The sequence below is a fragment of the Larimichthys crocea genome, chromosome XVI, assembly GCF_000972845.2.
Source record: "Larimichthys crocea isolate SSNF chromosome XVI, L_crocea_2.0, whole genome shotgun sequence".
NCBI classification, from domain to species: Eukaryota; Metazoa; Chordata; class Actinopteri; family Sciaenidae; genus Larimichthys; species Larimichthys crocea.
In genome coordinates this window covers 1,278,347-1,302,450 of record NC_040026.1, presented here as the reverse complement: position 1 = coordinate 1,302,450, position 24,104 = coordinate 1,278,347, and the positions used below count along the sequence as shown (strand labels likewise).

Here is a 24,104-nt window from a genome sequence, read left to right as displayed (position 1 = left end):
GTTTTTAGGACATTCTCCACTATATACACCACTCAACCTTCCTCTCAAATACAAAATCTAGAGGTAAGAAATTAAACTTTAGTATGTTGTCTTTTTTCCAAAACTAATTTAATTGAGCTTAGAAATTAATTAAGATGGTTCCTTTTTATCCAAACTTATTCTAATTTAAGCATGTAGAACCTGCCAAAACAAATTTCTTTATCCTGTCCAATAAATGGAATGGCTGAAGAAAAAATATAATCTAATTAGAAGAGAGCTCTCTACTCCACAGAACCCCAAACATGATGTATAAAAATTCTCTAAAATAGATTTTAATAATAGATTAATCATTCTGCAGGGTTTCATTTTTTTCTATAAACATTAAAGCATTTACCTTGGCTGGCTCATGAAAGCGCTCCACAAATTCCTCATAGTCCAGGAGTTCATTCTCATCAGTCTCGGCACAGGAGAGCAGGAACTCTGTCTCAGACTGGGTGTAGTGTTTGTGGCTCTCCATGGCTTTATGGAAGTCTCTCTTGGAAATGACACCTGTGACCCCATTCATAAGTTTATAAATCATCAGCAGCTTTGTCCTCACATGTCATTCTTTTACACTGAAATGATTCTGATGTTTCTCCAATGACAAGCATGATGAGAGAAAATGTTTTAGAGCCTTGCCTTTTCCGTCTGGGTCATACTCCTTGAAGGTGTCTGAGGAAGTCAGGTCTTTCAGTTTGAGGAACATGTCAAAGAACTTGAGGATCATCTCCACGTTGTTGGAGGACTCCACCAACATGTCCACCATCTGCTTCCCAATGGTTCCATTCACCACATTACCTGTCAAACAACAAATTTACAACAAAAAATGAAAAAGCCTTTGTCAAATGATTTGTAATGTTTGACACTTAATCTCAGCTAGACATCCATGTACTGTTACCACTACCAGTGAGTAACTTTGAGCAACTCACTTAAAGCGCCTGAGTTGGTCTCACATTCTGCAGAACTAATCCTGGTGGATAGACTTTAAACCCCAAGATAACACCACAAATACTATACACCCAGAATTAGTCAAAGAGAATGTTTTTACCCATGCAGGTGTTATTGTCAGCATATTCTAGTCTGGAGACACATGTCTGTTTACACAGATTGGAACGTCAACAGCAAGCTATCTATTATGTCTAGGAAGGCCGCATTAGGTCTCTTCGACCCTGGCCACCACAGTGTTGAGATAGACTGGCACCTACTGTTCCCAAACAAAGCCAAACAACTAATACTGCTGAGGACCTCAAGGCCCACACGTGACCTTGTGTAACCTAAAGATAGAAACTTCCATAACACAAATAACTTGGTGACAACCTTTTGACCTAGTCATTCTATCAGCTCTTTCAGTAAACTGCACCTGATTTCATACTTCATAGAAGTGTACTGATAAAAGCAAACCTACCCTCCAGCATAGACAGCAGCATGACCACCATATCTTTCTGCAGATCCATCAGTTCCTTCAGTAACTCAATCTGACTTGAGTCCTGAGGTGAACAGAGAAAGACAAACATGTTTCATTTTCAAGATAGGGTTTCTTTACAGGTGGTTGGCCTCACCAATTGAGGTGGTAAGGATGTGTGTTTGCTGCCTCTCATTAGAAGTATTTCAGCCATAACTGATGTTTTTAAAAAAAGTAAGACACCTTTTGCCAACATTAGATTCACAGTGGACATGAAAGGAAATATATGGAGAGAGAGTGCAAAAAAATTATAGATGAACAGAAACGAGGCACTTTGAAATGACATTATCTCAGACCTCTAGCCCAAATGCCCCACACAACGACATTAACTCACCTGAGACAATTTCATCTGCATATGAGCGAAGACATGTAGAAATCCAACCACAGCGTCCCACAGTCGACTATGGGCCAAGCTCTGCTGGTTGCCAGTACACGGACCCTACAACATCAACAGTAACAATCATAATCACATCACAGCCAACAATGACCTCTACTCACCAGATTTCCTACATTGAAATACGTTGACACAGTAAGAGCCTACAGATTCTACTGCGTATCAATATTATGTTGCTTTTCAAGCTATTCTTATTCTTATTGCACCTTCAATTTTCACTTTCAGCACTTTTCTTAGAATAGTGTGAACTACAGGTGTTAGGTCAACCTAACTGCAGTCTTCTCATACCTGAATGTACTCTGTGAGTGTATTGAAAACCTGCTTGGCCACATTTATCGCCTTGGAAAAATTCCTCTGGCCCTGCTCATCAATAACGTCTTTTCCAGAATAATACCAGTAGAAATCACTGATAGACTCCTGGAGGAGAGTGAAGAAGGAGGGAGGACAGATAAGGAGAAGAACATAAGACAACAATGAGACAGATTAACTTTGAGTAAATAAACTGAAGAAACGGTGTTAACAATTTTGGGTAACACTTTATAATGAGTACACACCATTAAGAATTAGTTAAGCAGGAATATATACTGAATTCATCATGTATAAAGCATATGTACTCATTAGCATGTAATTTATAAACAGTTACAAATGTTTTACTCATCATTGATAAGCACACAAGTTATGGATTAGTAAATACTTTATTTATCATTTATAAAGCATGTTTCTACTCATTAGTATATGGTTTAGGACATTGCAGTTAATTCAGAATGCTGCTGCACGTGTTCTGACACGAACCAAGATCAGAGATCACATCTCTCCCATTTTGGCTTCCTTGCACTGGCTACCTGTTAAATCTAGAATAGAATTTAAAATTCTTCTCCTTACTTACAAAGCTCTTCATGGTCAGGCACCATCTTATCTAAAAGAGCTCATAATACCTTATTACCCCTCTAGAACACTGCACTCTCAGGACGCTGGGTTCCTTGTGGTTCCTATAGTTTCCAAAAGTAGATTGGGAGCCAGAGCTTTCAGCTATCAAGCTCCTCTTCTGTGGAACAAACTACCATTCTGGGTTCGGGAGGCAGACACGGTCAACACTTTTAAGAGTAGACTTAAGACTTTCCTTTTTGATAAAGCTTATAGTTAGGGCTGGCTCAGGTCATCCCTTAGTTATGCTGCCATAGGATTAGACTGCCAGGGGATGTTTTTGTTCAGCTTGGTTTACCCTTGTTTGTCTTTTTACATCAACAGAACAGTCTTTACAATATATTGGGAAGTTGCAATTAATATCAATGCAATATGTTCTATATCCCTTTGTGTTGTGAACTGAAGCTTTTGTGAGCCTTGAGGCATTGCCAGCCTTTAAATCTCATTTGTAAATGCTTTATAAAGCATAAATAGTGCCCACTTTAGATGAGCTCACACAAAATGCTTAATTAACAAATAGTAAGTGCTTTGGAACTGCCTGAATTCATGAATTCCTGAATAAAGTTGGTGAAATGGCATCATACCTGTAAAAATTGAATAAAAAAAAAAAAAAAAAAGATTTTGAAAGAGAAAATAAGAATTTCCTTTAAAACAAGATTTTAACTAGTAAAGGACAAAAGTGTTTTGTTGTGCAGAAGTGAACAAAAGGAGCTCACCTGTACTCTGAGGAGGTAGTCAACCGTAGAGATAATGATGTTGACGGTTGTGTTGTTTCCTGTTTGTGTCCTCAAGTAGTTCTGGAAGTCTGAAAAAGCATATAAAATTACAACATAAAGCAACATTATGCAACTTAAAAAGACACCTTCATCATTTAATTCCATCATCTTTAGGTTGGAAAAAGTATGTAACGCTTTAAGGCACTAAGTCACACACCACTAGTTTGGTTTGGATTGACTGGGAAAGGAAGTTTTTAGGCTGGGGACAGGGATCCTGAGGGAGAATGTCATGCCAGAACTGGAGCTGGGCATGTGGGCAATGTTACAAGGCTCAGCTACTTCTATTGACATAGCTAGCGACTTATGGAGGAGGACGTTGATGGAGGAACTTAAGAACAGTGTACTTGTACATGTACTGACTTTTTGTCATCAGTGATAGCTTCATGAAATAAAAGACAGAAAGACACAGAGCTGGGTGTCTTGCTGTTGGACTAGTAAGTAATATACACATGTACTGCTACACAAATACAAGTGATAAATAAAAATATAATATATCACAAACAATAACAATATAAGTGAATTGTACAGAATCTGAAACTGGAGGCACTAAATTAAAACAAATTGCAAAACTGCAATCACACACTCTTTATGAGGAAAATCGCTGTAGGAGGCTTAAGTTGGTCACCGGTAGAATGTTCTCACATTCTCCTCAGACAAGCAAAATTAAAGCACAAAAATATGGTGCAAACCCATGATAAATATTGACAAACACTACCTGACTCATTAACACCTTAACTTAGCAGGTCATTAATATTTTACCCAAATTTTACATCCTCAGTCATATTCCTAGATTAAATACTAAAGAACCTGCACACACACCTGAGTTGTGTCCTTCACAAAGCAGCTGCAGGAAGCGGAAAAGGTCACAGGTGAACTCATCATCCTGCATGACCTTCTCACCTGGCCGGAGAGAAGAAACACACACACACACATACATGCATACACACACACATATACACAAACGCGCACACACGCACACATGCAGACAACCATATGCACAAGCACATACAGAGGTATGCACAAACGTACACACAAGAACACGGGCATGTGCAAACATACACATGAATGCACACACACATTCAAAAATACAGACACACATACACATAAAGAAAGTCAGAGAACAGAGGAGACAAAAGCAGACAACATATAGGAAAGGGAAAGACAGACAAGAAGATGGAGAGTGAAGAAGTATTAAAAAGAGATGGTGCTAATGTGAAGAAATCCCCAGTGTTTTCCAGTGAAAGGTGTATGGTCATAATACACCATTCTTACCTAATGCAAATGCACAAACACACACTCTTTTGGATGAGCAGTGGGCAGCCACAGCACTTTGTGGTGGACTGAAGTGGGTTGGTTTTTAAACTGCAGCATTTTACAGTCAGGACTGGGTTTAGACTCTTTACATGGTTTCTCAAAGCTGTTTTGCTTACAATTTGCTAGCTCCATTGTAGATTCTGCACAGATTCAAAGTACAGTGAGGATGTTGAGGATAGCTTCTCTGACTGTGCTAAAATGCTGCTTTGAACCATGGAATGCAAAAGGAAAGGAGGGTCAGAGAAAGGAAGATGAGACACTACACAATAACTTGTACAATAACATCAACAGAAACATTAACAGAATACATCTATACAATATGACAACGAACTGAACTGGGCTGAGGGAGGAAAATCTGCCGGTCTGAAACAAGACTGAAAGTGCAGTTTTCTTTCTTTCTTTCTTTTTTATTTAGTGGCAATGCAACATTTTCTTATTTATAAATCAGTCCCACTAGGATGTCAGATGTTTAGCTTTACCTATGGTCCAAGATGATGATGCTGGTGTTCACTTGTGTAATGCAAAACAAGGATCTGACACTTTATAGTAAAGGTTCAAATTAATCAATACATAATAACTGCCAGAAAGGTTAAAAATAATTCATGCATTTATAGTATTCGCAAGGTGTTGCAGTGGTTAGTACTGCTGCCTCAATCATCCTGGGTTCAGTCCAGAACCTGTCCATGGTGTACCTTGTTTCTCACCTAATGAGTGCTGGGATGGGCTCCAGCCCCCCACTATGGCCCTGATAACAATAAGTGGGCAGAGATAATAGATACATGGTTCACAGTGCATCCATCCTTTTCATTTTCCACACCTATATCTGCCACGTACTCCAGCTCTTACAGTGGGATTCAGACAAAACGTGACATACAATCCCTCCTATGTGTTTTGACTCTTTCAGGGTCTCCTCCCAATTGGATATTTATGGAATATCTCAAAATGAAAACAAGGGGGTTTAAGGGGCATCCTAATTAAATGGCCAAACCATTTTGTTTGCTTGTATCCATGATCTCATTTTTGCTGTAATTACCCATAGCTCATTTTAATTGGTGAGATATACAGTATGTATACAGTATGTAGATTAACTGGTAAATTGAGATTCTGTACAAAACCCACATTACTGTACCAATCCACCTGTCATTCTTCCACTCCATCTTACCTTAAATCATCAGAATAAGCCACATCTTACAAACTCAAAATTATTATTACCATGTAGGGCTGCTCTCCTGGCAAAAAAAATCATAATCATGATTATTTTGTCTCTCTCTCTGCCATCTTGGCTTGAATTAAACCACAGCCTGGCTGACAGTGAGTTTCAAGAGGTGTATCAACCATAAAAGCCAACTAGTGTTCAAAGCCATCTGCATCTTAAGGCAGATTTCGTGCATCCCTGGTGCCTCAGTTACTTCATCAGGGAAATGTGTAAGGCTTCCATCAAGTTTCTAACTCTGCTTCCTGTTTCTAAGTCTGAATTGTTTGGATTCAGGATTTTCTGAAAATGTTCCTTCCACTGCCAAACAGTATTTCTGTCAATGTCAGTGCTTCATCTGCCCTACTAAAACAGTCTGGTCTAGTCTCCCTGAGTTGTCTACTCCTGCACCCAAGATTTTGTGTCTGCAAGCACAGAAGCTACAGTCCTTCTGGCCCCAGAATACCTTGGATAATGCAGGTTTTATTTTTCGTGAATGTGAGTAGTTGCTGAGTATTCCTGTAATTATCAGTTTATTTTTTTTGTAAATGGAGCATTGGGTAATTTGCAAGAATTCATCAAGATTTGACCAAAAAATGTGAGGGTGGAACAAAATGGCTAGTCCATATAACTATAAAAATGTGAGGATTAGTTAAATTTAAGTCAAGTTAAAGTTAATTCGTGTGATGGCAGGATTCCTGAATGGACTGATATATGGAACGGGTAAATCTTAAAATGTACTCTCTTTAACAACCCCTTCATTTGTTCTACAGTTATTGATGCTATGGCAATAAAACTCACTATATAATGTTTTTGTAGATATGATAATTTGTATGACAGCATATATGATATGATCTGAATTTTCTAGGATAATAAGTAAACTGCATTTCTTCCAAAGATTATTGTTATTTATTAGTTTCAAAAAGTAAATATAGATTTTATATATTGGGATTATGTGAAGGCACTTTCAGGCTTATTCCCAACACAGTAATAAAACCAAATTAGGGGAATACATTTTTCACAGTTTAAAAGAATAATGAGCATATTAATGTTTTATTCTTAATATCTTAAATCAGTCTCTGTCTATAGATTAGGATTATATACTATAGTATAAGTGTACAGTAAATGCACATTAAATCTCCTCTAGTCCAAAAAAGTCAAAAAGGTTGTAACACTATACATAGAATAATGCATGACTACAACTACAACAAAATCATGAATTTAAAATACAATACTGGGCTTAAAAAGTAAAAACATAAAATCATAAAAAAAATAAAATAAAGTTTTTTCACATGAGCAAAAACAGTCATGAAGGACAAGTACACTGAGTACAAAACACAGCTCAGCCAGTAAACAGAGAGAGGAAGGAAGGAAGGAAAGAAGAAAGGAAATACAGAATGAAGGAAGAAAGAAAGAAAGAAAGAAAGAAAGAAAGAAAGAAAGAAAGGAAGGAAGGAAGGAAGGAAGGAAGGAAGGAAGGAAGGAGGAAAGGATCAGAGTCCAACCCCCTCCAATCACAGAGCAGCATGGCCAAAAACAGCCACTGTAAGGTCGGAAGAGGAGGTATAGACTGAACAGAATGGATGAGAAGGTGACAGATGAGAAATAAGCAAGGCTGCAACTCCTGACTACATCTAGTTTTAGTTTGGTTTGGTTGCAAATTAATCTATGCATTAAACACTTAAAAAATATTCATCTAAAATATTGTCACTTTCTACTAACACTGAATGTCCTGCTCTTTGTATTTTTACTGTTACAGTTTACAGTTCAATAGCACCATAAACTCTCAACTGGATTTTGTCAAGAATAAATCACATTGTTACTATCATTTCAAGAGAAGAGGTAAAAATATTTTATTCCAACTCTGTAGGCATCAGTGTACACAAAACTAGCTGGGAGAGGTCATACATATTTAAAATGTTAAAGCTGTATCAACATTTTAAACAACTTTGGGGCAAGAAACAAGCTGTAAACTTCACATTGGTACAACAAGGTATCACATCAGTGGCGTCACTAGGCCTATTTTAGGGGGGCTTCAGCCCCCCTAAAATATTCTCAAGCCCCCCTAAATAATTTGGTGGTGTTTTATTATTATTTTTATTTATTACATTTTTTTTTCACAAAAAAAATGCCTATTTATGCAATACAAAGTGGCCAGAATATGAGTTTAAACCAATAATCATATAAACTGTCATTATTCACTTAAATATGATCATAAATCTCATTTCATCGGGTACGGTAGAGAGAGCCCCTTCAGTGCGTCATTATACAATCCATTCCACTTTTTCATATAGAGAACGCCCACATCACTGAAATTCCAGTCCATGTTTTCCATGCGACCCTGCTCACTGCCGCTTGCGTGTTTACCTCTGAAGTACACAGAGCCGAACCTCACAGCGACAAGAGCAGAGCGCGAACGCATGGGTGAAGGATGGACAAGGTGTATGGAGGCGTCATCGTCTTAGATTAATCAATTGATTGACAAAGCTTTAATTGGTGCTCTGAAAAAATTTTCGGCGCGCACATAGCGCGCGCAATAACTTTTCTCCTCTATGGGCTAAGCCACCCCAGTTTCTTAAACCTAGTGACGTCCCTGTATCACATCATAAACTTGCTGCTGACTTGATACTGAACATGTTAGCAAACACTTGCCAATTCCGGATTCCATCAGAGACAAAGTAACATAAGGATACATGTAGAGTTGAGTATTTTTTTCAATTTCTACTCTCTTTTAGTTTTTTTTACTGATAAATGTACCACTATGTTCACCATCTAGTCTTTAACTATATTTTCCTGTTGTTTGGTGCTGAGGAGGTAATGCAGTTAATCAGAACTGCTGGAAACAATATTAATAAGAGCGCTGGGACTGAACCAAAACAGCAAAGTTGTGGGGCGTAAAACCAAAATGATGAGCTGAAAGATGCTAGAATGCTTGTAGATCAGAGAGGAACTGCAGAGTTGGTGATAATTATTTGTGGATTTGTTACTTTGAGTGATCTCTTTCACTTGACTCATTCATTTGTTGTGTTTAATGGAAAGTTAATCTACCTTCCTTCTTTGTTGTTTGGTGTTTTTTGTATTCATTGCAGCCATAAGAGAGTGAGTCAGATAGAGACAGAGATAGTGGCTGAGAACACAGAGGGGATTGTACATTCACGACAGATAACAACCAGCACAAGAACCATCTCCATTACTGAGACAAAACAACCAGCTGACTTTAAGTCTACATGACCGAGAGGGTGGGGGTGGAGGATGAAGGTAGGGAAAGGTAAATTATCATATTAGTAATATTTAGAATGTGCCAGATACTGTACAAATCCTGAGAGGGAGGCAGATATGCGTTCTGTGTTAGATGGCAGGTTGTGACACTACAGCTACACTTACAGCTACACTACTACTTCTGCCTGGACATGTCTGGAGTTTTAAATCTTAAAATCTATATATGGTATGAATATGGTTTGTCATAATATCATCATTATTTTGTTTAAAGTGGAAGAGAATGAAATGACACATTTTACGTCAAAATTCAGAAGTAAACTAAGACTTTAAACAGTATATAAAGACCAACTACAAAAGCAACCAGAGAGCGAGTTATAATTGGAAAAAAAGGATTAGAATGGTGAGGGTAAGGCAGAAAAGTAGCTACAAGCAGAGAGCAGGTAAGGACGAGGTTTGAAGGTCTACACTCAGGACCTGGACAGAACTGACACAACAACTAACCATCCGGAGTGAAAAGAGAGGGAGAGACCAACCAACACACAAGAAAATGGCAGGAGGCATAATTACCACGCTCATGAGTGATGACTGAGGAAGGGAAGAAAGTGCAGTAAACCAAAATGAGAAAAAGGAAAACAGGGGGAAGAAAGAAAGAGAGAAAGAAAGTAAGAAACAAAGAAAGAAACAAAGAAAAAGATTACATATAGGGAAAAGATCTGTAAAATATTCCGAATTTAGTTGTTTGGTCAACATGGAAAAAAATAAAGTGTCGACAGAAAACCTGTACAGCTCAGTAAAAGTCAATAAGACCTGGTGCTTTTTGCTTTTAAACTGTGGACGTTCATCCACAGTGAACCTGTTTTGTTAGAAGGGTCTAAAAAAGCTGGTTAGAATGACTTTTTATTTACCTGACAATAACGAGAACAGTGTGAGCATAAACATTATCAGCTGTGGTTTAGTGATTTTATGTCATAATAGGTGCAGTAATGATTAATACAAAGTCAGTTTTAGTAATTACTGGTTTGGGAAGGCTGCTTTCTTCATTCTGCACATAAAAGGATGTAACATGATAATTATGTATGCAGCAATAATTGCCTCTTGTTACACAGTAGTTAGTTATTAGTTGCAAGCTGTTACTGTATTTTAAAATCTGTACTATATAATAGTAAAACAAAGTCAAATGTGCTACACTGTTATAAGCCGTCTACATGAAAGTAAATTATTTAAATTGTGAAACGTATCTCTGTGTGATCTAAAGAGTGATTGAGAACATGTGTAACAAATGTGTACACACAAAATGTAACAGGAAAATTATAAGCACATACACTTGTACACCAGGAAATCATACCTGGTAATGCATGTTAAACCTGGAAGAACTGCATTACCACTTGATAAAAGTCAAAAAAAGGCTCAACCAAAGTGATGACAGGATAAATGGATAAAGCTAAAGATAAAGGATGATGGTTTGACAAGGATAAAAAGAATCTTCATGTTTCAAAAGTCATGAACAAGATGCAACACCACATATTTACATTTCTTTTGCCAATTATTTCAATGATCTCAATCTACAGTGTTCTAAGTGCTGGAGACCACTCCAGAACATGACATCAATGCCTCCAATCTTTTCATGGGAAACTGACATTTTAAATTGGAGGAAGAAAATGTTTTTACTTCAGCTACCTTAGAATGTACCCTTTAGTGTTCCACTATGAAACAAATGATTTCACCAAGCAGCCCTATGTACAGTATTTTTATAGGTAGGTTAATTATAGTGACATTATGAATTTGACCTGAACCTGGTGAAGAAAAGGATTTTGACATCAACATACTCCAGAAAGAGAAAGATTCATTGAACTTCTCTTTCTATTGCTATGACCACTGAACAATAGAAATCAATGAGGTGTAAACATAGTGAAGCTTACCTGATCCCTCCTCTGTTACCATTCCCAATCCTTCTGCCTTGTTCTGCCTCTCAAATGCATTTAGATCCAGAACACTGAAACAAAGACAAATGGATCATGAACCGTGAAAAGTGAAAATCTTCTGCCCTCTTTACTGACCTTTCTCCACCCCTGTAATCAAACTCATAAGGTAGTGCTTTAATAAGTAAGAGAACCCCACCCACCTTAGTTAGATGTAGATTAGACTATTCAGCACAAAATAAATAACAGTGCTGGTGTATGTACAGAAGTAAAAACCAATGATTACACTGAGCTGATGAATGACAGTGATGAATCCAAAGATATGGTTGAGAGGCCTCCTTAAAGGAATGCTCATTTTCATTTGCTCCCTCTTGGTTTCCTCACAGTGTAAAAACCTCAGATCTAAATTAGTTTTGAGTGGGTGTCTTCAGCTTCTTGAGACTAAACCAGAAGCAGGCTCTACTCTATATCACTGAAGCAGGAATATAATATAATAAGAAAAATATGCATATGCATAGATTCATCACTCTGTCCTTACTCCCTTGTCCCTAAGCAGATGCTACAGTAAGTGCGCATGTAAACATAGTCACTACAACTTTAACAACAATTTATGCTCTTTATTCAACTCTTTTAACTAAATATACTTAATTTGAGTCCACACAGAGTCACACGCCCTTTAACCAACCCAGCAGCAGTGTGAATACATTGTAAGTGCATTTGTTTCAGCCCTAAAGCAGCAACAGTTTGGAGAGTTACCTGCATGACTGCATCAGACCAGCCAGACTCTGAAAAAAGCCCACATCCTTCTTGTCTTTCAGATAGTCCAACATTTTCTGTCAAACAGACCACAAAGGAAGGAGACATGAAAGAGCACCTCTCTGACGGCGTCTCAACAAACACAATGTTCACAACTCACAGGTTTGCATTTTCCTGTTCCAGTGAATACAACAGCTCTGCTATAATATAAATCTTCATGAAGATCATAATGTTCATTTTTAAAATATGTAAATTCAATTGTATGTTTATTATTGAGGTATTAATGAACTGATCTCTGCCACTGTCAACAAACCTTACGCAGACAATACTTTAGGCATCATAAAAGTAGAAAAACACACTATGGCAAGGCAGTTGTATAGGATTGTATTTGATTTTACAGGTGTATCCTATAAAGTGACCACTGGGTGTATAATCTTTCGAATACAATGTAAACAGAAATAAAAAGTGAGAAACAGTAATAAAACTGAGCATGTACATGTCAGAAACAGAAGTGACTGAAGTCTGAAATACCTGCTGTACAGTAGAGTTTCCTCCATTGAGAATAGCTATGCCCAACTTCAGAGTAGAGGCCACCATCGGACCCATCTCACCTGGTGAGCAGAAACTGGATATTACTCTTTGATCTACAAGGCCATCCAGCAAAGATTAAATGATTTCATACTATTATAGTATAGTAATTATGTAGTCATGTTATAGTACAGTAGTTATATAGTAGTTATTGTATAGTTATGTAGTAGTCTTATAGGAGGTAGGAGGCTGGGCCTTCAGTAAGTCTATCTACCTTTACTAGCACTGATGGTTTGAAGCACCATCTCAGCAGCTCCGCGGTCGTGCAGTCGAGCTTGCTGATACAACAGCTTCTGCTTCTCCATCTCCTTCTCCTATTTATGTGAAACAGGACACATGACTGGCAGGCAGCAGCATAGCAGATTATATCCCAGAACATCATGCAGCCTGCCAGACAGACTGACAGACAGAGAGAATGATTGACCACCTACTTCAAAACTCTTCACTTCCTCTCCATCCTCATCTTCTTCATCATGGCAACTCTGAGGAAGTAACAAGAGATGTGAGAAAGATTATAATCAGGACAGAAGAAGGATAATATGTTACAAAAAGACTACTCACTAACATCGTCCTGTAAGCCAGTTAATTCATTTCTAAGTAAAGAAAATGTTTCTAGTACTGGTCTTCAGTAACAGGTACCTTAGCCATGATGTCAGCATAGGCCATGTAGAGGTTATCCTCATCCAGTTTACTGCAACAGGAAATAAAACAATAAGAGGGCGAAACAAGATTATATAATTAATGTGTTTAAAGTAAAACAGAACATGAATCAGACATTTGTGTTTGTTATCTAAATTAATGGGAGGAAGGTTACATCAGATCTGTGTGGAGCCATCACTGATTATAGAGCCATGAGGAAACAGCTAATCTGTCATGTGACTTCAATGTTCACAACATCACAATTTATTCAGAAAAAAGTGCTACCATCCTCCATTATAGAGCTAGGCCTTTCAGAAAGAAAAAAAAAAACACAAAGAGAGCAGAAAAACATTTTTGTGAATTTTTTTCTCAAATTGTGCTGTTTGTCCTGCTGTGGACAGAACCAGCCCAGTGTGAAACGACAAACAGTGGAAATTGTGACTGCTGAATGCAGTTGGACAAGTCACAAAGATCCAGATACTTTTCTGAAGTTCTTGTAGAGATTAAACAGCAGTAAAAACTTGAGTGAAGTTTGACTGTTGGCTTTTTTCAAACAATATTTAGAAAAAAATTAACTCTAATTTATGTTGGAGTAGAAAATACCTCACATTTGGTAGAACCTTGTATCTTACATCTATCTATGAGAACCCACCATTTCTCTGTGAGGGCTGTTCTGCTGAACAGCTGAATGAGCTGGTGCAGTGGATCAATGTGTTTCAACGCCTCCTCTTCCTCGGATGGCTCCTGTTCTCCTGGTTTCTAAAACAAACACACATCCAGAATCAAAGAAGACCAATCAATGATGAAAAAAAATAATAATAAAAAAAACAATATCCTGAAGCTTATACTCAAAAGAAGAAGACAGGAAATAAAAAAATTGAAATTCACTTACAGCAAGGTCCTCTATTAGTTTATCTTCAAAGTAGTGTTCCTCTGCCTCAATCCAGGACTTCTCATAGCCCTGCAGAAACAAGTTGACAGCCCGGTGCCTAGTTTTGGGGAGAGACATTAGGAATAAAGACTTGGTATTTTTAAGTCTTATAAAAATCTATACAGCGTACACACGTGCTCACTTTGGATATCCTGTATGTGTGCTTACCTGGGCAAGTTATAAAGCGGCGCCATCCTGAAGCAAGCGACCACTGCTCTCTTCCTCTGTTTGGACAGCAGTTTGTGCCACACAGCCTTCTTACTGCGCTGAGGATGTTCAACCTAAAAACACAATATGAAGACTTTCAGATGATATGGCTCCCTGTCTAGAGGTCACATTGCCCAAAAGGTGTTTTTCAAAAGAACAGACGTGCTTATTTTGGAGGCAACTTCAAACATGGACAATCACACAAGCTGTTCTAAGAAGAGAGTATTTCTCCAAAGCTGCACTTGTTAAAGAGGAGAACAAATACACAGATCATCAACCCAGATATGACAGATCAGAACTGCAGGTAATATACAGATAGAGTTCCTATTTCTTGTTCTCAGTTATTGAAATGCAATACTGCAAATATATTCTGCCCTGTGTCATCTTTTGTTATTCTAACACACACACACACGCAGACACACGCACACACACACACATACATACCTGATCTAGGTGGAAGAGGACATGAGCGATGTCCAGGACTCTTTCCACAGTCTTCTCTGGGTCAGAGGTGTCCTCATAGTGGTTTGGGAGGTCTCTGTACAGAGCCATCTGCCAACGGATAGCTGGGTCCTCCAGCTGGACAAGACACACATAAACAGTCACAAACACACAGAGGATATACATTCAAATACAGTATGTGTTAGAGCTGTGCACCTGTATGCATACTTTAAATACATGTGTACATGCATGTGTTTGACGGTCTCTATAGTGTAAATATAAAGCACGATTTCACCAGTTTATCCAAATTAAACTTTTACAGGCAATTGTTCTTACCTTTCCTTGTAAATGGAGATTATTCCTGATGATCTCTCGAACTTCATCCTCTGTATCTTTCTATTGAGTGTATAAATGCATGGTTCATTGTGAGACAAAGGTAACCATTAAATGACAGGTCTTGAATGACACATAGAACAACTGTAATGTGATCATAAGCTAAAAATAAATGCAGTAACCTACAATTAGAAAAAAGTCACCAAGTATTATATATTACACTTTTTGAGACATGACCTAGCCTCTTAATAGCACAATAGCAGCATAAAAAGGTCAGAGCAATTTTCATAGTCCACTACATAAGTGTTTTTTTCTACCTGGTTAAAGCGGTTCTTTGCCAGTGCAATGAGCTCTTGTTCTCCTGGGGCACAGATGTTGAGTCCAACAGGCAGCAGGCGCTTCAGGGTGGCAACGATGAGGCTCGTCTGCATCGTGTATCTATCCCCCTTCCTTTTCATCTTCTTCCTCTCCTGGTCTGAAACTATTCCCTGAGGTAAAGTTAAACATCAGAAGACATGTACAGAAGGACCATTTAAGTGTAATGTTATGTTCTTTCTTTTGCAAATGTGGATTCCTCCACATCCTGCTATCCATATGTCCATACCTTTGACATCTTACACTTTGTGTCTGTGATGAGGAAGGACATATTGTTGATTTCATTCTGCACCACAAAGTTCTGCTCTTCTCTCTTGAAGTTCTGCAGATGACAACATGACACTAATCATCACTGAGTCTGTCTGATGTGAGCTGTATCATTTCAGAAAACAAGCAAATTATTCTATCAATGCATAGTACTCATGACTTCAGTATTGCATAGTTAATATATACAGTACTTTTCAATATGTAGTCATGTTTGGCATTTTTCAAAAACATTTCTATGGCTTCATATTCTGACCAGACACATTCTAACCACCACAACACTTGTTTTAAGAATTGTGGTCAACCACTTTGGTCCAGTCTGAAATATCTGAACAAATAGTCCCCAGGGCCCAGTATTTTAAAACTTGTAATCCGGATCAGAATTATCCAGATAATGAAATCCCCCTTTTCTCAGTCATGGATCAAGGTGATCCTGCTGACTTTATCTGAGTATTTCAAAACACTGGCTGGGTGGATCACCGTGATCCCGACCTGGCCGAATACAGATTTCCAAATCTCGTGTCTCTGCATCCGGAATAAAACATGGCGGCTTACCTCACGAAAGGAGCAGCTGGGAGCACAACTTTCACGTCAAGTGTGTAAGATGTGAAACCATACGAATGCCAACCAACATATCATGCAAGCCAACTTCTTCAATTGTCACCTAATTAAAACCAGGCCATAGCTATCTCTAATTGAGCCGCGGCTGTTGCAGAAAATTCCCACCCTTCCACCTCACCTCAATGGAGGGTGGAGCCCTCGAGTCTATTTAGGCAGCCAGCTCACCTGTGTGAGCCCTTTTCCTTGACTGAGAACAAAAGAGCTGGCTGGCCTCATCCTCATCATCCCTTATCCTCAGTGATTGAGCTGCGTATCTTTTTTTCTTAAGATTGAGCTGTATTTGTTGAGACTAAGTATTTTTGTTCAATTGTGAATTGACCCTTAAGTTCGAGTTGTGTGGATTAATATGTTGTCCTTCTTTTATTTCCTTCTCTCCATCAGAAAGGAACCAGCTAACAATAAATGAGAATGAATCGGATCCTCTATGTTTGTAAATTTGTTCTGATAAACAATCCATTGCGTTGATCATTTTTGCTATCAATTGATCCAGATATATGCCTTAACTTTTGAAATACCCAAATCCAGCCTTTTTATCTGGATTCAAGGAAGGATTGGATTACCAGAGCAGAATCTTGATCCTCAGGATTCTCTGGATGTGTGTTGAAATACCCAGTTTTCAGATCAGATCTATAATATATAATCCAGTCAGACCACTTTTGAAATACTGGACCCTGAGGATGAAACCTTCTGATCTGATGATGCCCTGACTCATTCTCTTTAGCGCCACCAGCAGGTTGACAAATCTGAAATCTGGTACAGTTCAGTAATGTTCTCTTCATGGTGAATTGAGTGAACTTCAGTGATCTTTTTCATCTAGCGCCACATCATGTGAAAAAAAGTTTATGACCAAATATCTGCAAAACTAATGTGTTTAGCAAATGTTAGTATGTTAGTATTCTGACATTCTAAGCAAACATGGTAAACATACCCGCTAAACATAAGCATATTAACATTGTCAAAGCTCCTAGCATGCTGTAGAATGAGTATGAATATGTTGGATTTAATTGTTCAAACTGAGGTCATGTTTATGGGTTCAGGGACTAAATGTGATCTGCACATCCATGTTTGTCCCTGTAGCTGCAGGACTGGTGATTCTCAGTGGGATGAGCAGCACAGTCAGTCCTTAGGGAGTCATTTGATTCACAAAGAATTAAAAATAGCAATAAGTGGACACAAATCATAAGATCTTGTCTAATGCTCACTGTTAGATTTTAAATCAGCACCATGTTATTGTGCCTCTCTGATTCATCCTCAGTGATTCTCTTACATGAGACTTGGCCCAGAAGATGAAAACCTCAGCCACCATGCGGAACAGCTCCTCGGCCTCTGGGTTGGACTCTTTCAGCCATCTGGCCCTGTTAGTATATGAAGGCAGTTTAGTGACAGCGGCACTGCTGCCAATAAAGGCAGAGAAGAAGAAAACTACAAGCATCAAAATATGTAGACAAAACAGGATTTAAATACACTAATTGTGTATCAACAATAAAACAAGCTGTGTGTCTATACACAAATGTCTTATGAGTTCATAGAACTGAGGGATGTGATGTATTTTGCTGAATAACACTGACTGAAAGCAGTGAAGCAGTGTTTGAAGCATTATAATGTACTCTATGTTGCAGACACTGACTATTGATAATCATGCAGCTTAGTGTTAGCAATACACAGCATCTGCAGTGTGTATACATGCTGTATACATACTGTATATGATATTGTGCAATCAGAGCACTGTACCTGTTGTAGTCAACAAATCGTATGAGGAGAGGGTAGAAGGCATACAGGTCTCTGACCAGTATGGTGAACTGGTCCATGATGAGAAGCTCCGTCTCTGACATCTCACCCCTCCCCTCCGCCTTGCTGTGTTCCTCATCCATCAGCACAACTGCTGCTTTCTACAGGACACAGTAATAAATTGCTTCTTCTTAATTTGAAAACTAAATATATTCTGATTGTAGCATTTGTATTGTAATCATACTTTTATTGCCTTTGGACTGTTAAGGGACATTATAATCTATTATGAGAGCTTCTGAAAGCATCAGTTCTCTCAGGAGATGAAGCCAGATTGGATAGATCTCTGTAAAACTGGCGCAAGAAGCAGCTATTAGATTTTGGTAGAATAAACTCTGTCACAGTAGATGGGAGTTGAACCAGTTATCATGGTATGTTGGGAGACAAAGCAAAATCATTTCAAACTAAAATGTGTTTTGAAGTTGTTGTGAAGTCCACAGTCTGTCCAGATCACTGAGGCTCCAAGGCAGACGACAGTGCACTATACATGTGTGAGGAATGCATGAAAACTCCAGTCCAAGAAGCCTCACAGTGCCTGACATTAACACTCAGGGAAATTTTCACCTGAAGTTGTGTATATATGACTGAAATACTTAAATATTAGGAAATATTAAGAAACTGCATTAGACTTACAAACATACGGTCAAATCATTTACTTCATTGCTTGCACACCTTCGATAGCTTATGGTCATATTACATGTATATTCTATTGTCATGAATTACATAACAGTCTAGAATACACAATAAAATGACTTGACTCACTTTTTTGAGTTTCTCCATCAGAGGCAGGAAGTGGGTCTTGAGCAGCTGGGCTTTGGCCTTACTGATGATTGGCTGAGAGAAGACTATGAAGAAATGAGATTCAGTGATTAAGCACAGAATACATCTTTATTTAGCTTCAGTGTTTGGTTTGTGTTCGTTGCCTTAAGTTGGATGCAGTGACAGTATGTTTGACTGACAGACAAAGATGCAGAAAACAATACTGAGCCTTAATCATAATTTTGTCATGTTTACCGGCGAGTCTTTTCATCCAGGCCCCTTCATCTATTCCCAGGTTGTTGTAGATGATCTTGAGAATGTTTCCCAGCAGAGTGTTCATGTGTTCAGAGGTCACCGACGTGCAGCAGCTGTCAGCTTTGTCTGGGTTGCTCTCTGGTCCGTGTTCCCACCAGTGAGACATGTAGCTGCACAACATCGGCAAAACCACCTGTAGTAAAAGGAAAAATACATTCAGAGCAAATGATCATGAGATTACACACTTCCCATCCTGATATGATGTTTTTTAAAGCTTGTCTCTGGCAGTTTGGGAATGAACCAACCCAGATAAAACAATTTCCAGTCAGTGATGTCTATGGCATAACGTCACTGCATAAGACTAGATGTATTGCATGTATTGTAAAACTTAATAGTCTAATACAGTAGTTTTAACTACTTAAAAGTTGTATTACTCTCCAAAAGGAAATTCATCTTCTGCATTTAACCAGGCTAACTCTTTAGTAGCAGTGGGCAGCCAGCAGTGCAGCGCTGGGGGATTATCTCCCAGTTCAGCATTGGTTAAAGGACAATAGAAAGAAGAAACTAGAGTAGTATGGTTAATATGTATAATGAATATAGTTAGTTATGCATCCCACCTCCATGACATGGGGCATCTGGTTGTATCTCATGCCTGACTCTGCCAATTCCATTATCTCCTCCAAAGACTTCTCTAAGTTTGGAATGAGAGGGCAGACCTCCCCAACCTGCACTGGAAGACCTAGAGCTGAGAAGTGAAGAAAGATGCACTTAAAGACCAAAGATAAATACAGACATGAGTGACAGATCTGTGACATTAATATATACAGAACAAACATTATTTATACTTGTATAAGTAGAACCCAATGAAATATATCATTAACTGAAGATAGCTGTGCTAATGATCTGTTTGATGCTGACTAACATGAAGAGTCCAAGATAAATGATTATTTAAATACCTCAAACCTGTTTACTGCTTTCTGCTTCTTTTAACCTGTTGTTCAAGCCACTTTTTATGAGATCCAAGCACAATATTTTGGGTCTTTCTGGCATTCAGAACACCTTTCTTGCTACACACCCAATAACCAATATTACTAGGTTCATTTGGGAGGCCTCCTCTATTTGTGCAGCTTTATAAACAATAGTGTCATCAGCAAATACTGTACTGTAGAGTTGCCTATAGGGTGAATATAATTCTTAGACTTGCACTTGCAGCTCTTGTATGGTATACAGTATATAGGTGTAATTCTGCCCCCTCATGTATGTGAAATGCAAATACACAGCAGCAGCTAAACATTGAAGAGGATACCCCCTTGAGCAGTACCCGCTCTGTCTTTAGCTCCTTTGCTGTTGTAGATGGAGAAGGTGTTGAACTTGTTGATGTGACGCTCCAGGAAAGCAACAGGGAAGGCTGCTGAGAAGGCAGCTAAACACTTTCCTAATGCTGGACGCTGTCTGGAGAGGGGAGAGAGAAAAAACTGCATATCATTATTTTCATTATCATTTATCATTTCATTTTTCTTAAATAACTTGATTAATCAATGTCCAAATATTTGGGAAACTGGTTTGATAATAACAAATTTAGAAATTTTAAATTGATATCCAGTCTAGTCTTAAAGATAATTATTCAAATAAATTGCTGTTAATTTACATACTGTATTTCATTTTATCTTTTTGTTTACTGGTTCAGATTCAGGGTTTTAAAACAGTTTGGCACATGCTGATATGCTGACTCGTGTGAAATATTAACCAGCACAAGGATCAGATTAGACTCCAGGTCCAACAGATTTAGTGCAGGAGGTGGCAGGAAGCTCTGTTGTTGGAATTCTTAAAGCTCTGCAATGTGTGTTTTTTACTCATTAAAAGTGAATTGGCAGTGTTACACACACTGCTACTGTCACAGCTGGAGCTTGGGGTGCATGTGTAATACTGAATAACATCTTACACACATAGTTAAATACAGAGCATGCTGGACAAACAAATACAGCAGAGCGTTCATGGGATTCTTAAGTCAGTCTATTCACTTTAAGATGCATCAATCAGCAAGTTGGCACAACTAGAAAAACATAATATGAACATACACTGTAAAAAAGAAACTGTTGTTTTTACGGTAAAAAACTGGCAGCTGTGGTTGCTAGAATTTTACCGTAATAAATACAGTATAACTGTTTTGAATATTAGAGTAAAAGGATATTAGTATTTGTGCTAGTGCTTTATTCCACTTCTTAAAGGTCTGTACTGTAGATTTTACCGTGAGAAACTGTCCAACCATGACAGTAAAAGACCGTAAAATGTGTCATGTATGCATTCTCTCAAAATATGTATAAATAAAAGGTTTTGAAATATAACTACTTCACTTACTACTTACTAATGGCATATTTTACAGTCTTTTACTGTCATCGTTTGGCAGTTTTTCACCGAAAAATCTACAGACATCTCTGTCACCTTTAGACCATGTGCCATAGTAGTGGGCTGTCAACTTAAGACGCGGTTTTGTTGTGTCCGCAGTCTTCTGAATATTATGTGGATTTAGTGGCCATACAGTACCATATCAATATGAGTTGCATTTCATATTCTCTATGAATTGCTCTGCACATATGTAAATGTGATTCTATAACAGGTTTCCTGTGACTCAAAGACCTTCATCACGTCAGGTATACTCTACCTCTCTACATAGATGCTTTTGTTGGTTCCCAGAAGGTAGAGACTGTTGAGGATTCTGTAGCAGGAAACCTGGACATCATCCACTGCAAGAAAAATAATTAATAATTTTGCAGTTTACATTTTAACAACATTAAATCTTATTCTTCAAGAAGAAAACATTTCACAATATTTTACAACATCAGTACTCACATATGAGGTCTTCTCCAAACATGTTCTGTCCGATGTGTTCAAACAGGGAGGAGAGGACGGGCAGCAGGGCAAACGTTGTGTAGTTGATGATCTGAGTGACGCCCCGTGGCTGCTCTCTGCTGTGGGTGAACTGACCCAGCTTCAGGTTCTCCTGCGTCTTCTCCAGATCTTCTGCTGCACTGTCGAAGTACGACCGCAGAGCTGCCTTCACTGACTCCAGACCAGTCTTCATCACTGTCCTGATATATGGGAGAGTTAGGTTTTACATTATTAGTTTTACAAGAGCCACTGGTGGTTCTGTTAGTGACGTACCTTTGAATTTTAGAAAGAGTAATGCAAGTTTTGTTTTAGCTTCTGTGTGTTGCTTAACCTTTTACAGCAGAAAGTATGGCTGCTGAACTGTGCAATTTGTATCACTGCTGTAAGCAGGAAGAGCACACTTCCAGTCACAAACTGATGAAGGATGAACTGTGTAGTAAACCAAACAGAGTTATGGCCAGAAAATATTGCAATGTGGTTACAGTGCCATGTTACCAGATTTTGTACGGTTGATTTTTTCTGCATGTGAGTTTAACAGATAGAGTTTCAGTTGCATAATGCAGCTATGACACAGTCTTTGTAAAAAGGCTGTGCTGAGTCAAGGTCAGTCCAGTCAAGACAATTTGTAACTCTGTGAAACATTCAGATAACACCAACCTTTGAGGGAGCAACTCCCCAGCTAGACCTTTGGGAGGTCACAAGATCCAGGAATGAAAACACAATTGGTGTTGAAGAAATGATGGATAGACAAAACAACGTCATCCCTTTGGTGTATATGTAATGTGTCGCCTACTGCAAGAAGTGATTTGTTCATTTCCAGTGTGTCATTTCCCTAAGAGTCATCCTTCAACACCAGCCTGACATAAATATGTCACCGTTTATGTCTAATCTTACCTGGCATCCAGGCTTTGGCCCAGTATCTGCAGACAGTTCACTATAGATGTGGCATTGTTACCTGGAAAGTAGACAGAATTATGGAATTATGTAAAAAAAAAAAAAAAAAAAAACTGACTGACTGAAGAGTCAAACACTACAGCATCATAAAACATCAAAACCACAGCCCGCTTCAAATCAACAGCAGCCATCTGCCTGAGAAAAACAAATCTGAAGAATCAGTCAGTCATGTACTGTATGTGCTGCAGTAAATAACAAAGCAGAGCATCATATTCAAAGAAAAAAGATGTTCCTTTAAAAATATACAAAACTCTTATGATATGAATTATTATTTTCAAAACTTTATCACTGTCAAAAGTACTAGAGCAAAACAAGCCTGATAGCCTGAAAAGTACCAAGTACAAACATCTTTATTTTATTTGCCTGAATGTGTCTGTCTGTTTCCAGCTGCATCAGGTTTGAGTCTGCAGAGGTGGAACATCTTTTTACTTCCAGGACAACGACATGGTGGAATGCTCTCTGCATTCCAATGTGACACAACGAGTTGCAATACACACCGCACAACACACACAGAAGCTGAGCAGAGGATGAGTATACACACACACACAATATCTGTCATGCATGCATGCATACACACACACACACACACACACACATGCACACATAATTTGACACATTGTTTTGTATCAGCGATAACAGATGCAAACCTCTACAGGATAAGTTATTCTTTAAGGTCCCTGATTTATTACAATGCGATACACATTCCTGCCTTTCATTTAAACACTATTCCACTGATCTACAAGTCTTAGCAAAGTTGATTCAGTAGTTTTTGATCATAAGTACCACAATGCACCCATAAAAAGAATGACTGGTCTACAATGCTTTATGACATTTTAAGCAGTGTAAAGATTAAATAGCTATATAAATGCAGACATTTATGCTAGCAAACATTTGCATATTAATATATCCAGCAGACACAGAGCAACATTAGCATTCCATTGTTCTGTATGTGTATTCAGCTGATCAGTGTAAGTCCAATATTCACTCTTCTATTGGCTCTGTTTTTGGTCTTCACCAACTCCTGACTCCTGAATGATCTGTCTCTTTAGCTGTAAATGTTCCATGATGTTCACCAGCTTGTTCCTAACT

The 24,104-nt window shown here is 38.3% G+C and overlaps 1 protein-coding gene across 10 annotated transcripts in view; it reads right to left on the bottom strand.

The window, feature by feature from the left end:
- ryr2a (ryanodine receptor 2a (cardiac)) overlaps positions 1-24,104 on the bottom strand; it is a 135,655-nt gene that overhangs the window by 14,308 nt on the left and 97,243 nt on the right. For 6 of the 10 annotated variants that reach the window (XM_027289387.1, XM_027289389.1, XM_027289391.1 and 3 more), the window contains 30 exons: positions 22,956-23,016; positions 22,023-22,261; positions 21,835-21,916; positions 20,494-20,624; positions 19,790-19,917; positions 19,173-19,365; positions 18,921-19,003; positions 18,105-18,262; positions 17,641-17,728; positions 15,718-15,810; positions 15,431-15,601; positions 15,117-15,176; positions 14,784-14,918; positions 14,301-14,413; positions 14,094-14,190; positions 13,854-13,960; positions 13,202-13,253; positions 12,994-13,044; positions 12,777-12,876; positions 12,506-12,585; positions 11,975-12,051; positions 11,219-11,292; positions 9,867-9,884; positions 4,394-4,474; positions 3,515-3,603; positions 2,163-2,291; positions 1,815-1,919; positions 1,424-1,505; positions 658-816; positions 374-528 (listed from right to left, as the gene is read on the bottom strand). In XM_027289387.1, coding sequence (XP_027145188.1) covers positions 374-528; positions 658-816; positions 1,424-1,505; positions 1,815-1,919; positions 2,163-2,291; positions 3,515-3,603; positions 4,394-4,474; positions 9,867-9,884; positions 11,219-11,292; positions 11,975-12,051; positions 12,506-12,585; positions 12,777-12,876; positions 12,994-13,044; positions 13,202-13,253; positions 13,854-13,960; positions 14,094-14,190; positions 14,301-14,413; positions 14,784-14,918; positions 15,117-15,176; positions 15,431-15,601; positions 15,718-15,810; positions 17,641-17,728; positions 18,105-18,262; positions 18,921-19,003; positions 19,173-19,365; positions 19,790-19,917; positions 20,494-20,624; positions 21,835-21,916; positions 22,023-22,261; positions 22,956-23,016 — 3,191 coding nt within the window. The remainder of the gene's footprint in view (positions 1-373; positions 529-657; positions 817-1,423; positions 1,506-1,814; positions 1,920-2,162; positions 2,292-3,514; positions 3,604-4,393; positions 4,475-9,866; positions 9,885-11,218; positions 11,293-11,974; positions 12,052-12,505; positions 12,586-12,776; positions 12,877-12,993; positions 13,045-13,201; positions 13,254-13,853; positions 13,961-14,093; positions 14,191-14,300; positions 14,414-14,783; positions 14,919-15,116; positions 15,177-15,430; positions 15,602-15,717; positions 15,811-17,640; positions 17,729-18,104; positions 18,263-18,920; positions 19,004-19,172; positions 19,366-19,789; positions 19,918-20,493; positions 20,625-21,834; positions 21,917-22,022; positions 22,262-22,955; positions 23,017-24,104) is intronic. The other 4 variants (XM_027289392.1, XM_027289393.1, XM_027289396.1 and 1 more) reach the window with 1 other exon arrangement.